At 41.0% G+C, this 12,560-nt stretch overlaps 1 protein-coding gene across 1 annotated transcript in view; it reads right to left on the bottom strand.

Moving 5' to 3' along the window:
• Positions 1-11,430, bottom strand: part of GLS (glutaminase) — an 87,450-nt gene extending 76,020 nt beyond the window's left edge. The window contains exon 1 of the mRNA XM_052659462.1: positions 11,023-11,430. Within this exon, the coding sequence (XP_052515422.1) occupies positions 11,023-11,426 (404 nt within the window). The 5' untranslated portion in view covers positions 11,427-11,430. The remainder of the gene's footprint in view (positions 1-11,022) is intronic.
• Between the last annotated feature and the right edge of the window lie 1,130 nt (positions 11,431-12,560).

Below are 12,560 nucleotides of genomic sequence, written 5' to 3'. Positions count from 1 at the left end.
TCTGTCTATCAGTTCTAGTCCCTTAAATCTATTTCTCACTTCCACTGTATAACAAGGGATTTGATTTAGGTCATTCATACCTGAATGGTCTAGTGGTTTTCCCTACTTTCTTCAATTTAAGCCTGAATTTGTCAATAAGGAGTTCATGATCTGAGCCACAGTCAGCTCCTGGTCTTGTTTTTGCTGACTGTATAGAGCTTCTCCATCTTTGGCTGCAAAGAATATAATCAATCTGATTTCAGTGTTGACCATCTGGTGATGTCCATGTGTAGAGTCTTCTCTTGTGTTGTTGGAAGAGGGTGTTTGCTATGACCAGTGCATTTTCTTGGCAAAACTCTATTAGTCTTTGCCTTGCTTCATTCCGTATTCCAAGGCCAAATTTGCCTGTTACCCTAGGTGTTTCTTGACTTCCTACTTTTGCGTTCCAGTCCCCTATAATGAAAAGGACATCTTTTCTGGGTGTTAGTTCTAAAAGGTCTTGTAGGTCTTCATAGGACCGTTCAACTTCAGCTTCTTCAGCATTAATGGTCGGGGCACAGACTTGAATTACTGTGATATTGAATGGTTTGCCTTGAAAACAAACAGATCATTCTGTCGTTTTTGAGACTGCATCCAAGTACTGCATTTTGGACTCTTTCGTTGACCATGATGGCTACACCATTTCTTCTAAGGGATTCCTGCCCACAGTAGTAGATATAATGGTCATTTGAGTTAAATTCACCCATTCCAGTCCATTTTAGTTCACTGATTCCTAGAATGTCGACGTTCATTCTTGCCATCTCTTGTTTAACCACTTCCAATTCGCCTTGATTCATGGACCCAACATTCCTATGCAATATTGCTCTTTACAGAAATGGTATGGACCTAACAGAAGCAGAAGAGATTAAGAAGAGGTGGCAAGAATACACAGAAGAACTGTACAATAAAGATCTTCATGACCAAGATAATCACAATGGTGTGATCACTCATCTAGAGCCAGACATCTTGGAATGTGAAGTCAAGTGGGCCTTAGGAAGCATCACTACGAATAAAGCTAGTGGAGGTGATGGTATTCCAGTTGAGCTATTTCAAATCCTGAAAGACGATGCTGTGAAAGTGCTGCACTCAATATACCAGTAAATTTGGTAAACTCAGCAGTGGCCACAGGACTGGAAAAGGTCAGTTTTCATTCCAATCCCAAAGAAAGGCAATGCAAAAGAATGCTCAAAATTCTCCAAGCCAGGCTTCAGCAATACGTGAACCGTGAACTTCCAGATGTTCAAGCTGGTTTTAGAACAGGCAGAACAACCAGAGATCAAATTGCCAACATCCGCTGGATCATGGAAAAAGCAAGAGAGTTCCAGAAAAACACCTATTTCTGCTTTATTGACTATGCCAAAGCCTTTGACTGTGTGGATCAAAATAAACTGTGGAAAATTCTTCAAGAGATGGGAATACCAGTCCACCTGACCTGCCTCTTGAGAAACCTATATGCAGGTCAGGAAGCAACAGTTAGAACTGGACATGGAACAACAGACTGGTTCCAAATAGGGAAAGGAGTAAGTCAAGGCTGTATATTGTCACCCTGCTTATTTAATTTATATGGAGAGTAGATCATGAGAAACGCTGGGCTGGAAGAAGCACAAGCTGGAATCAAGATTGCCGGGAGAAATATCAATAACCTCAAGATACGCAGATGACACCACCCTAATGACAGAAAGTGAAGAGGAACTAAAAAGCCTCTTGAGGAAAGTGAAGAGGAGAGTGAAAAAGTTGGCTTAAAGCTCAACATTCTGAAAACAAAGATCATGGCATCTGGTCCCATCACTTCATGGGAAATAGATAGGGAAACAGTGGAAACAAGTGTCAGACTTTATTTTTTGGGGCTCCAAAATCACTGCAGATGGCGATTGTAGCCATGAAATTAAAAGATGCTTACTCCTTGGAAGGAAAGTTATGACCAACCTAGAGCACATATTAAAAAGGAGAGACATTACTTTGCCAACAAAGGTCCATCTAGTCAAGGCTATGGTTTTTCCAATGGTCATGTATGGATGTGAGTGTTGGACTGTGAAGAAGGCTGAGCGCCGAAGAATTGATGCTTTTGAACTGTGGTGTTGGAGAAGACTCTTGAGAGTCCCTTGGACTGCAAGGAGATCCAACCAGTCCATTCTAAAGAAGATCAGTCCTAGGTGTTTTTTGGCAGGACTGATGCTAAAGCTGAAACTCCAGTACTTTGGCCACCTCATGCGAAGAGTTGACTCACTGGAAAAGACTCTGATGGTGGGAGGGATTGGGGGCAGGAGGAGAAGGGGACGACAGAGGATGAGATGGCTGGATGGCATCACTGACTCGATGGACATGAGTTTGAGTGAACTCTGGGATATGGTGATGGACAGGGAAGCCTGGCATGCTGCAATTCATGGGGTCGCAAAGAGTCGGACACGACTGAGCGACTGAACTGACTGCCTGACTGATCAAGAAATTTAGAAATTTACCAATTCTGCAAACAGGAAGCCACACTGTCTCTGACTACTGGTCAACCAGTTTCTCAATACAAAAGTACAATTAAAACTCCTTAGTCTGATATTTAGTTTATAAATTGGCTATGTACTATCTATGCTATCAAAAGTTTCTAAGTAAAAAAACTCCATTATCAAATCAAAGAAGGAAAATGAACTCAAAACGAGAGGGGAAAAAAATGGAAAACAACTTACTTTGTCTTATTTTGTTAAATAATGTTTCATATTACTTGACCTTTCCAAACTATAAAGGCTGGGGTAATATCTTTTTTGTCAACTCCATATAACTCAAATGTATAATAGAGTATAGTAAACCTACTAGATAATAAAAAACTTCAACTAAGTAAAAAAAAAAAAAAAAGATGCCTACTAATAGAATAAAAAGAATGCTTCGGTGTTTTTACTTGTAGCTTCATTTTAAAACAATTATCTGAAAAAAAATACTTAGAGCTGTTTTTAAATCAGTTTATCATTTTGATTTTAGAGTGATCTGATTAATATAAACATCCATAACACCAGTAAACTGGCAGATTGAAACTGTGAGGTTGAAAGCTGAAATCAGAGTGGCTGATCATATACCATTAAGTCTGATAAAGTGATACCTCTAAATCATTTCTCCCCAAGGCTAAGTATTAGAGAATTTAAAGAAAAATTTTTTTAAAGCTTTACTTTAAAAGGACTTTCTATTCTTTCATCTTAAAACTCCAAGTGATAAAGCAAAGTGGGTAAACTGTCCCCAAATTACAGAGAAAGTCAAGTAATATGGCCAATGTCACACAACTCAAGTGGGTGGACCAGATTTAGTCCCAGAAGTCAGTACTTGGTTCCTAATCCCAGACTCTTTCTGCTATGCCACACCAGCTGTGCTGAGTTGTTACACTCCATTTTAGGAGGAATACCTGGAGTTTATTCAAAATAAAGAAAGGTGAGATTCCTTACCTATTGAAGAATTTCAAACCAAAATGCTAACAGGGAAACGACTTACTTTAGATGACCAAATTGTTATTCTTGTTAAAACTGCATCTTGTAAAATACAAAGCAAGAATGAGATGAGGCAGCTGTTTTAGCTGGACTTTATTTAAATTTATTCAAAAGCAAGTCAAAGTAAGAAACACAAAAGTGAGCTTTATGTGAGAAGTGGCCAGGCTGTCTACATCAGCTGATGACAAAGTGTCCACATGTACAACTTCATGAGTCTAACCCAAGGGTACAATCTGCTTGACTTCAATGTGAGAGTGAGGACCTGGGCAGATCAAGTCCCACATGTCCAGCTCTGTTTGTTCTTCCAACCATGGTTGGAAGTATCTGTTAACAAGTCATTCTAGTTGTAAAAATACAGATATGTGAATTCTATCACTGAAATTACCCTAATACCACACAAGAGATGACTTCCTCAAAATAACTAAAATATATAGGTTAAAGTTAACAAAAGGCTGATTTCAGCTACACATAAGAAAAACAAAATAACTCTGAAAATGGTATGTGCTGCCTTCAAAGGTAATAAATTCTCTTATCAATGAGTATTCAAACAGATGGATAACAACCTGTAGCAAGTATAACAGAAGGGAAAAAATGTCAGCTGGGGAGATGGCTTTTTAAGGTCTCTTTCAATACTAAACCTAAAAACTTATAAAGCGTTATATTAATCTCCTAATACTGGAAGAAAAAACAAAGTAAGTCCTAACATTGTATGACCTTGGTTAGGTCATTTAATAACTATAGCCAGTTTATAACCTATGTAAAATGAGGTGGAAATAGATGTCTTTAAAATCACTTCCAACTCTAATTCTCAGTTTTTGAGCTACTCAAAATTCCTGTAAATTATATTCCTATAAATTTCCTCCTAAGTTCCTATACTAAAAATCATAAACTTTTACTCACTCAGGACTACATAATGTAGACATAAAGGATTTAGATACATTTTACATATAAAGCTTAATTATCTAGGTTCTTTAAAAAAGTAATGGGAGTACCTAATGCCATGAAACTGTACATTTAAAAACAGTCAAAACAGTACATTTTATGTTACATTAATTTTACCCCATTTTTTTAAGAAAAGGTAAGGGGAATTGGATATAGAAGGTGAGAATGAGGGAAAATAGCTGAACTGGAGACAGGGAGGCCAAGAACAAAATGTAGCAACTAATAACAATAATCCACAGAAGAACAAACCATTCTAACTAAAACCAGGGTATTAGAGAAAAATCTTACACAAATAAATACAGTTCAGTGTAAGCACTACTAACAGCAAACTACCGTAAGGGACACCAGTTTTTGTAAATAAAGGTTTACTGCAAGAAAGCCATGCCTACTCAAATCTACTGTCTATGCCTTCTTTGCTACAACAGATGCTTTGAATACCTTTAATAAGACCAGGTAGCTTGTGAAGCCAAAAATATACACTATTTGAGAGAAAGTTTGCCACACTTGCCTTGGAGCATCACTGTATTTTAGCACAGTATAGTAATAGCCCCTTCTAGTGAACCTAAGAAATGTTAAACTCTATTCATTACAATGTTTTAATATGGCAGAAAAACAGGCAACATTTTATGAGACTTACACCTAAAACAGTTAAGAAATTTAAAACTTTGATGTTTGAGGATAAAAGAGAATACAACTGGATAATGCCGATAATAGGAGCTTTACAAACCCATTCACAATCTTCTTCAGAACATTTTTCAATCGATAATACTGTTATATATACTAGAAAAAAGGATATCAGGATAGCAAACCAGGAGAGCAGGGTAGAGATTCACAAACTTAAAATGCTTTCTCTGATTAGAAGTTATCATAATGAGAAATCTTAAAAGTTAACTATATGGAGGCAGGAAAAATGTCTGTTCTCACAAACCAACAACTGCTAACATCGTTTTGGCTTATTTCTACTATTTTTTCTAAGCATTTTTTAAAAGCTTAAGATGACTTGACATCAAATTGCATAGAAAATTTTGTATTATAACTTTTGACTTAACATTATATTTTCCTATATTCCTAAAAAGTATCTGTATTCATGTTAAATGACTGAATAATAAACTCTCATGTGCATGTGCCATAATTTACTTAACCATTCCACTTCTATGGAACACAAGTTTTTCCCCACTTTTCTCTAAGCATAATATTGTGCCAAAAATATTAGCGAAAAATCTATCTACACCTCAGTTTTGTTAACCTGGACTCCTAAAAAGGTACAAATATGAAATTTTTCTAAAGTTTAAAAATCACCAAGGGACGTTCTCGGTTCTATGCACCTGTGTTTCACAACCAAAGTAATTTACACCAGAGTAGATTCCAGGATAAAATCATAGTAACAGCATCTCTATCTGAAAACTATTTACCTTACTTAGAGAAATCTACAGTTAGATATTTATTTATAAAAAGAGTTACTTCATTTGGCTTTAAACATTCCTCTTAGTATCAAATGACTCAATGGTGAAATGGCACATGCAGGCAACTCCTTGGTTTATAAAGAATTTGAAGACTGAGGTGCTTAAAGAATGCAAATCCTACAGGCAGACTTTCGGTTTCTACAGTTATAATTTTTCTGCACTTCAAAATCACAAGAAGGAAGTAGTGCCGTTTTTTTACTGATTTTTTTTTTAAACTTGAAGACACCCACATATATCTTCAACAAATTTCTCTTCAAGGTGACCCTGATCTTTTTCAGACTAAAATTGTGTCTACTTCCCACCACCACCACTTTTCCCTACATACAAATGTCTTCACCAAAAAAGACTAACTCCCTAAGTTAGTTGATTTTTAGGTAGGCAGACTTTATAAAAAATATAAAGCCTAGAAACAAGAAGCTAAACTCAAGGAGACTAAACTCCTTCAGTGAATGACATCTAAATATTATTAATTAAGAGCATGCAGTTTATTACAAACTATGTCCCGGTATTATCAACAGCTAAATAGATGCATGTGGTTTAAAGTAAACATTAGACCACAAAAAATTTTAACATGTACGTTATGGTTGGGCATTCAAACAAAACTACAACTCACTGATAACTGTAATCTAGAAAAAATATTTAGCAAATCACAAATAAAATGAAAGGTTCACTGCAAAGTCCCACACCCAAAATTAAATATATTTTCTTTATGAACGAGGGTTTTTAAGTTTGTATTGTAAATTATTAGTAGCTCAGTCATGTCCAACTCTTGGTGACCCCATGGACTGTAGTCTGCCAGGCTTCTCTGTCCATAGGATTTCCCAGGCAAGAACACTGGAGCGGGTTGCCCACCCTCCTCCGGGGAATCTTCCCGACCCAGGGACTGAATTAAATATATTTTCAATCTTGATTTCAATTTAAATGAATTATAAATATGTTCACTTTTACAAATTAAAAGCAATGATTAAAGGATCATAACAGAATTTGTCCCCTATTTAAACAGAGGTTCTGTCTTTCTATTTAACAATATATTACCTGAATGGGATGCCAACATTGCTTCAACTTCATCATCAGTACTATTCTATATACTAAACCTAATTCAACATTGCTGAAATGCTTAAGTACTTAATCTACTTTGAAATTCAATTCGTACAAAATATGAGGTAATGATTCTTTTCCTGCTACCATTTATTAAGAATAAATATGAACTACAAAAACAAAATCATACTATTTGAAGCTAACTGAAATCATGTTTTCACTTTCACTTTTAATATATTTTTAATTATACAGTTGAGCAAACAGCATTACTTCATCAAAGATGTGCAGCTTTTAATAGATTACTACCAAACTGCCCTCCAAGATAGGTGAATTTATACTTCCACCAGCAATGTAAAGAGTTCCTATTTCCCATACCCTTTCCATCACTCAATTTAACATCTATCAATCTGATAGGGGGAAAATGATTTTGTTTTAATGGAGTACTTTTGATATTGTACCCTGTATGCATTACCTATTTTCTAAAGGGCATACACCTACTGACACTTTCCCAGAATTATCCTTCTCTTTTTCTAATCAAATAACATAATGCCCAAACAAAAAGTAACTTTAAAACACTTTCCCTCTTCTCCACCCGCTAAACCTTCCCAGAGATCCTTCACTAAGACAGAATATACACATCTACATTTTGCAGAAATGAAGTATGGCATTCTTGACAGAGAAGACAGTATGATAAAAATGTTCATGTTGGGCAAGCATTGGCATAAAATAAAAGTTAATCAAAAACCTCAAATGCTACATAGCATTGTTTGATATAATGTGCATCCCAATCCATTACTGGTTTTCTGGAAGCAGTGGTATTTTGATTATAACTCTGTAATTAATCTTGAAACAACATGCAAAATAGGTTGAAATGAGACAAAAGAACAGATATATGGTGAAGATTTTAAATCTGAAGTCATCAAACTGTTGTTTGGTCGCTAAGTTGCGTATGACTCTTTGTGACCCTATGGACTATAGCCTGCCAGGATCCTCTACCCATGGGGTTTCCCAGGCAAGAATACTGGAGTGGGTTGCCACTTTCTTCTCCAGGGCCTCTTCCTTACCCAGGGATCAAACCCGGGGCTCCTACTTGGCAGGTGGATTCTCTACCACTGGGCCACCTGGGAAGCCAAAGCTTGGATGAAAAATGAACTATTACCTACACAAAGATTAGAGGATATGCTGCTGAGAAGGCAGACAAGTGGGGGGAAAGCAGAGGCCTTACAGCCTCAGGATTTATACCCAGTGAGCAAAGCAAAAAAAGCCACAGAAAAAGAGAACAATTTAAAAAGTCAAGAGTTGTGTCAAGCGGTTTCCAAAATGATGGAATAATACTAACAAAATTAAATAAGAGCACTGCAGGGAAAACTGAGCAGAGATCATTACATTTTCCTGTAACATACTTAGGGCAGTAGTAAAATCTTAACCTTGATCAGAATTGAAGTTGTTGACAGAGATAGCATAGCCTTGGATGACAATGGTTCAGAATTTGACTATGAAAAAAGATAACTCACATTCTACCTCCTTCCAGAATATAACATTGCATGGATAATAAAATATAAGACCAAGGAAAGGAGGAAAAGCAAATATCCCAGCCATGTGAACTAATAAAATTACTCTGGTTAAGAATTAAATTCACTCTGAGCTTACTGGTAAGCAAGGCAAAAGGGTAAACAGTTAATATCACACAGTTTCACATAAATTTTTTCCAGAAACCAAACAAAAAATTTTCATTTGAGCCTAAAATTCAAAGGCTAATGTCCTTGTAAGGTTTTACAATAAATGATGTAATTTTTAAAATGAAGAATTATACATAACAAATGTTAAACTCATTTTATTTTTCACATGGGTATTTCTTTTAATAATCCTCTACAGAAACTGGCAGAATCCTGAGTGAGTGCTGGCATCCCAGGTGACTTGCTGACTGAGGGATGATCTATACTTTGGAAGCTGAGTGTAAGAAAGGAAGCATCAACTGAAACCTTACCTCACAGAATAAGAGAAATGTTTACCTCATAAAGGCAAAATGGATGAAGTCAAGGGAAGGAAACTACATTTTGAAACCAGATCAGTCAAGAAACAGAATCTTTAAACTGATTAAAATTGTTTTCACAATCATTGAGACCAGTAATCTTCACTTCATCTGTAAATAGGAGATAGCTGGGGTTCACTCTTGAAATCCTTGATTGAAAGCTCTCAGGTTTATCATATACTTGGATTGCTACTAAACTTATCTAGCTATTACTCCAAACTTTGGTGTCAAAAACAGACTCTTTTGAACTATACAGTAAACAAGGTTATCTTATTGGCTCTTCAAACTCCCAGGACATCTGAGCAAATATTCTTGAATGAGTCCCTCAGTAGACTGCTTTTCTTCGGGGGCTAGGAGGAACAGGAAGGGACATTTTTATGTAGAATTGTCAATAAGCATTAGACAAAGTAAGTGTTCCAAAATTACTGCTAAGAAATGATTTATTTCAAAGGCAATGGCGGTACAAGCTTCTGGAAAACATGTAAATCACAAAAGCTCAATTTTCTCACAAAAGGGGAAAACAAGAGGGACACTAGAGCTATTGAAGAGACAGAATGGAAGACATTTTCTAGAGAAAGCCGTTCCCATCGAACAACCCACATTCTTCTTTCAATTCTGTAACTCTGGACATCCGTACTTACACTAGTTACATGCCTGGTAATTCAGAAAAGTAAAGTGAGTACCAAATAAACACAATTCTAGTCTCCAAAAAACATTAAAGATGCAGAGATTTGACAAAAGTCTAGCTTTTCAGAACGTGACCACATTTGGGTCATTCAACTGAGGATGTTCAATGACTTGCCCATAATCATAAGGGCGCAAAATCCTTATCACAGAATATCACAAATGTGGCCCATCACCAAGCGATTTTTTTTGAAGTAACATTTTTCAGTCTGGGAAAACAATTTTAGTTCGAATGTTTTAGGATGGTGCCCATTTCAATTACAGGAAACATTAAGCCAGGTCTGAGATTTAAAGCAGAAGAATGGCACTTTCAGTTTGACTTAAGACAGCAATATAAGAACAGGAGCAAAAAACAAATCACATAGGGTCAGCACAAAGTCAGAAAAACAGTAAGATATAAAGAAAACAGGTAAATATTTACCTACAGTGGGAAAAAAAGCTCTGTGTCCATTTATATTAACTCAAGACAAAATATCCAGGAAACTGCCTCACGTACTGCGTAGAAAAAAACCCCAATTTTGTTTAAAGATTAAATTGCTGTGCACAATAGGTGAGTTACCACCCTATCACAATTCATTTAAACCACAAAAGCTACTTAATTCGTTTTCAGAGTTAGCATTTTACCAGTCACATTCAATCCTGGCTATTTTCACATGTATTTTCAAAAACTCGCCCATCTCATGTAAGATGTCAAGACGGGCCAAAGCTGGTTGGCCCCCAGTGCAAACAGGTGGTCTGTACTGCGTGCCCCGTCTTCTAGGCCACATGACCCTTTTCCTCCTAATCTCATTGCGGAAACGTTATTTCCGGTGCCCCAGATGGCTCTACACAAGCCTTAAGAAGCCACTTTAGAAATGTTAAGAATATTCTGCTACACTAGGCTTCTCAAGAGATGGTGGCAGAGATCGAAGGAGGGATACGCAGAGAGGAAACTCGAGCCCAGAGAAAGAAGGAGTCAGAAAGGCACAGGCTTTGCCCATCGCCAGACTCCTAAATGTCACTTGGAGATGTTCGTGTGGCATCACCGCCAAGGGTTGGGCGGGCGGCCAGGCACTGCAGCCCGGAGCCGGGGCGCTGAGCACGCGCGGCGTAGGACAGACACGCAGCCACAGCTCCAGCACGGGGGTCAGGGGAGGGGGGCACCAAAGGGGTCCTCCGGACCCTTGGCAGCTCCACCCGGCGGCTGGGAAGGGAAGTAAGGGCCCAGCGAGCGGCGCGGGCGGGGCCGGGCCTAATCACATGGCGCAGAAGGCGCAGGCCGCCCGGCATCTCTTTCTTTCTCTTTCTCGAACCTCCGCTCCCATCCCGCCCCACCGGAGGCCCCTCCCGGGCCCGGGACCCAGGCGGGACGAAGCCTTCTGCGCCTCGAGTAGACACTCACTTTTCGCCTGAAGGCACCAGCTCCTTGCCCTCGTTGTTGGAGAACGCGTCCGTCTCCCCCGGGCCGTCCTTGGGGCCGGGCGCCTGCGGGACTGCGGGCGGCGACGCCCCAGGCTGCGGCGGCGGCTGCTGCTGCTGCTGCTGCTGCGTGCCCCCCTTGCCCAGCTCCTGTAGGATCTCCGAGGGCGAGCTGGACAGGCCCCTCGCGAGGGGCCCCGCCGACCGGCCGCCCCCGCCCCACCACGGGTAGAGCCGCGCGGCGGCCACCTGGCCCGTTCGTCCCCCGCCCAGGGGTCGCCGGCACAGGGTGACGAGGGGCTGCGCCCGCATCAGAACCGCGCAGCCGGCAGCGGGAGGGCGCAAGAACAGGTCCCGCAGCATCGCCGAGCCTCGGAGTCGCATCATACCGCCGGGTCCGTCAGCGTCCGCTCAACAGGGGAGGATGCTCGGGACGTGGGCGGCCGCTCTTTTCCGAGAATGCGGGCTCCGGCGCGGCGGCCAGAGGGCAAAAAGAGGACAGGGGCAGAGACGTGGGTGTGGTTCCGGCTCCCACAGCCGCCGCCGCCGCTGCTGCTGCTCCTCAGAATGCCCGCTACCGCTGCTTCTCAGACTGCTGGCTACCGCTTCTCCTCCCACCGCGTAGGGCTCCGCACTGAGGCTGAGGCGCAGGGGCGGGCCCGAGACATTCCGCGCGCACCCTCCAGGAGGCGGGAGGACGCCGACGGCCTGCTCCCTCCGCCAGGTCCGATTGGCTCAGATCCTCGACCTCGCTTATGATTGGTGACTGGTGCAGTCAAATTTCTCTCGGCGCCTGGTGCGCGGAGTGTCAGGCGGCTGACGGGCGGCGGGGGTGGGGGGGGGGGGAGGTTCGGAGGGGGAGGGGCGGGGCGTGGAATCAAACTGACATATGAGGCTGGAGAGGCAGGCAGGTCTCCAGAGTAGCCCCTTCTCTCTGGCCTGGTCAGGACCGAGGCTGCCACAGATAGAAACTGGGGGCCAGTGGTCTCGTCCTTTTCAAAACGGATAGGCTCCTCGACTCTGGGACCTCAAACTGTTTGGGCAACTGATGGGTAAGAGCCCCTGCAGCCCAGGGGCCGGCCAACAGTGGGCTTGGCCATCAGTGGCTGGAGGCTGGCCTGGCCATCGGAGCTCGGTTGTCCAAGCTTGCCGCTGGCCCCCGGCTATCCGGTAAGGGCGTGTGGCGACGCCTCTGAGGGCCGCGGACCCGCGAGGGCAGCCCCAGACGAGCTTGTCCTTCTCCCAAATGTTACATTTACTTGAAACTTTCCATGGTTGGCGACTGCCCAGATGTGAAGTGTTTTGGAAAAAATGAGCAAAATCCTTTCAGCTATGCGGCTTAGCCATTTGGAGGATTGGAGTTCGGGGGAGGGCAAAGAGAGAAGGGGAAAATCCAAAACGTGACAGCTTTCCTTTTAGAAAAATTGCTTTTAAAAATGTGCAGTGACATCTCAAAAATACTTTTGAACAACAATGATTCCCCTAATACTAGTTTGCTTCAGAGCAAAATTGTAGATGCTT

This window comes from Budorcas taxicolor, chromosome 2 (assembly GCF_023091745.1).
Source record: "Budorcas taxicolor isolate Tak-1 chromosome 2, Takin1.1, whole genome shotgun sequence".
NCBI classification, from domain to species: domain Eukaryota; kingdom Metazoa; phylum Chordata; class Mammalia; order Artiodactyla; family Bovidae; genus Budorcas; species Budorcas taxicolor.
Note: the sequence above shows the minus strand (reverse complement) of the source record. Positions and strands in the feature narration are given on the sequence as shown.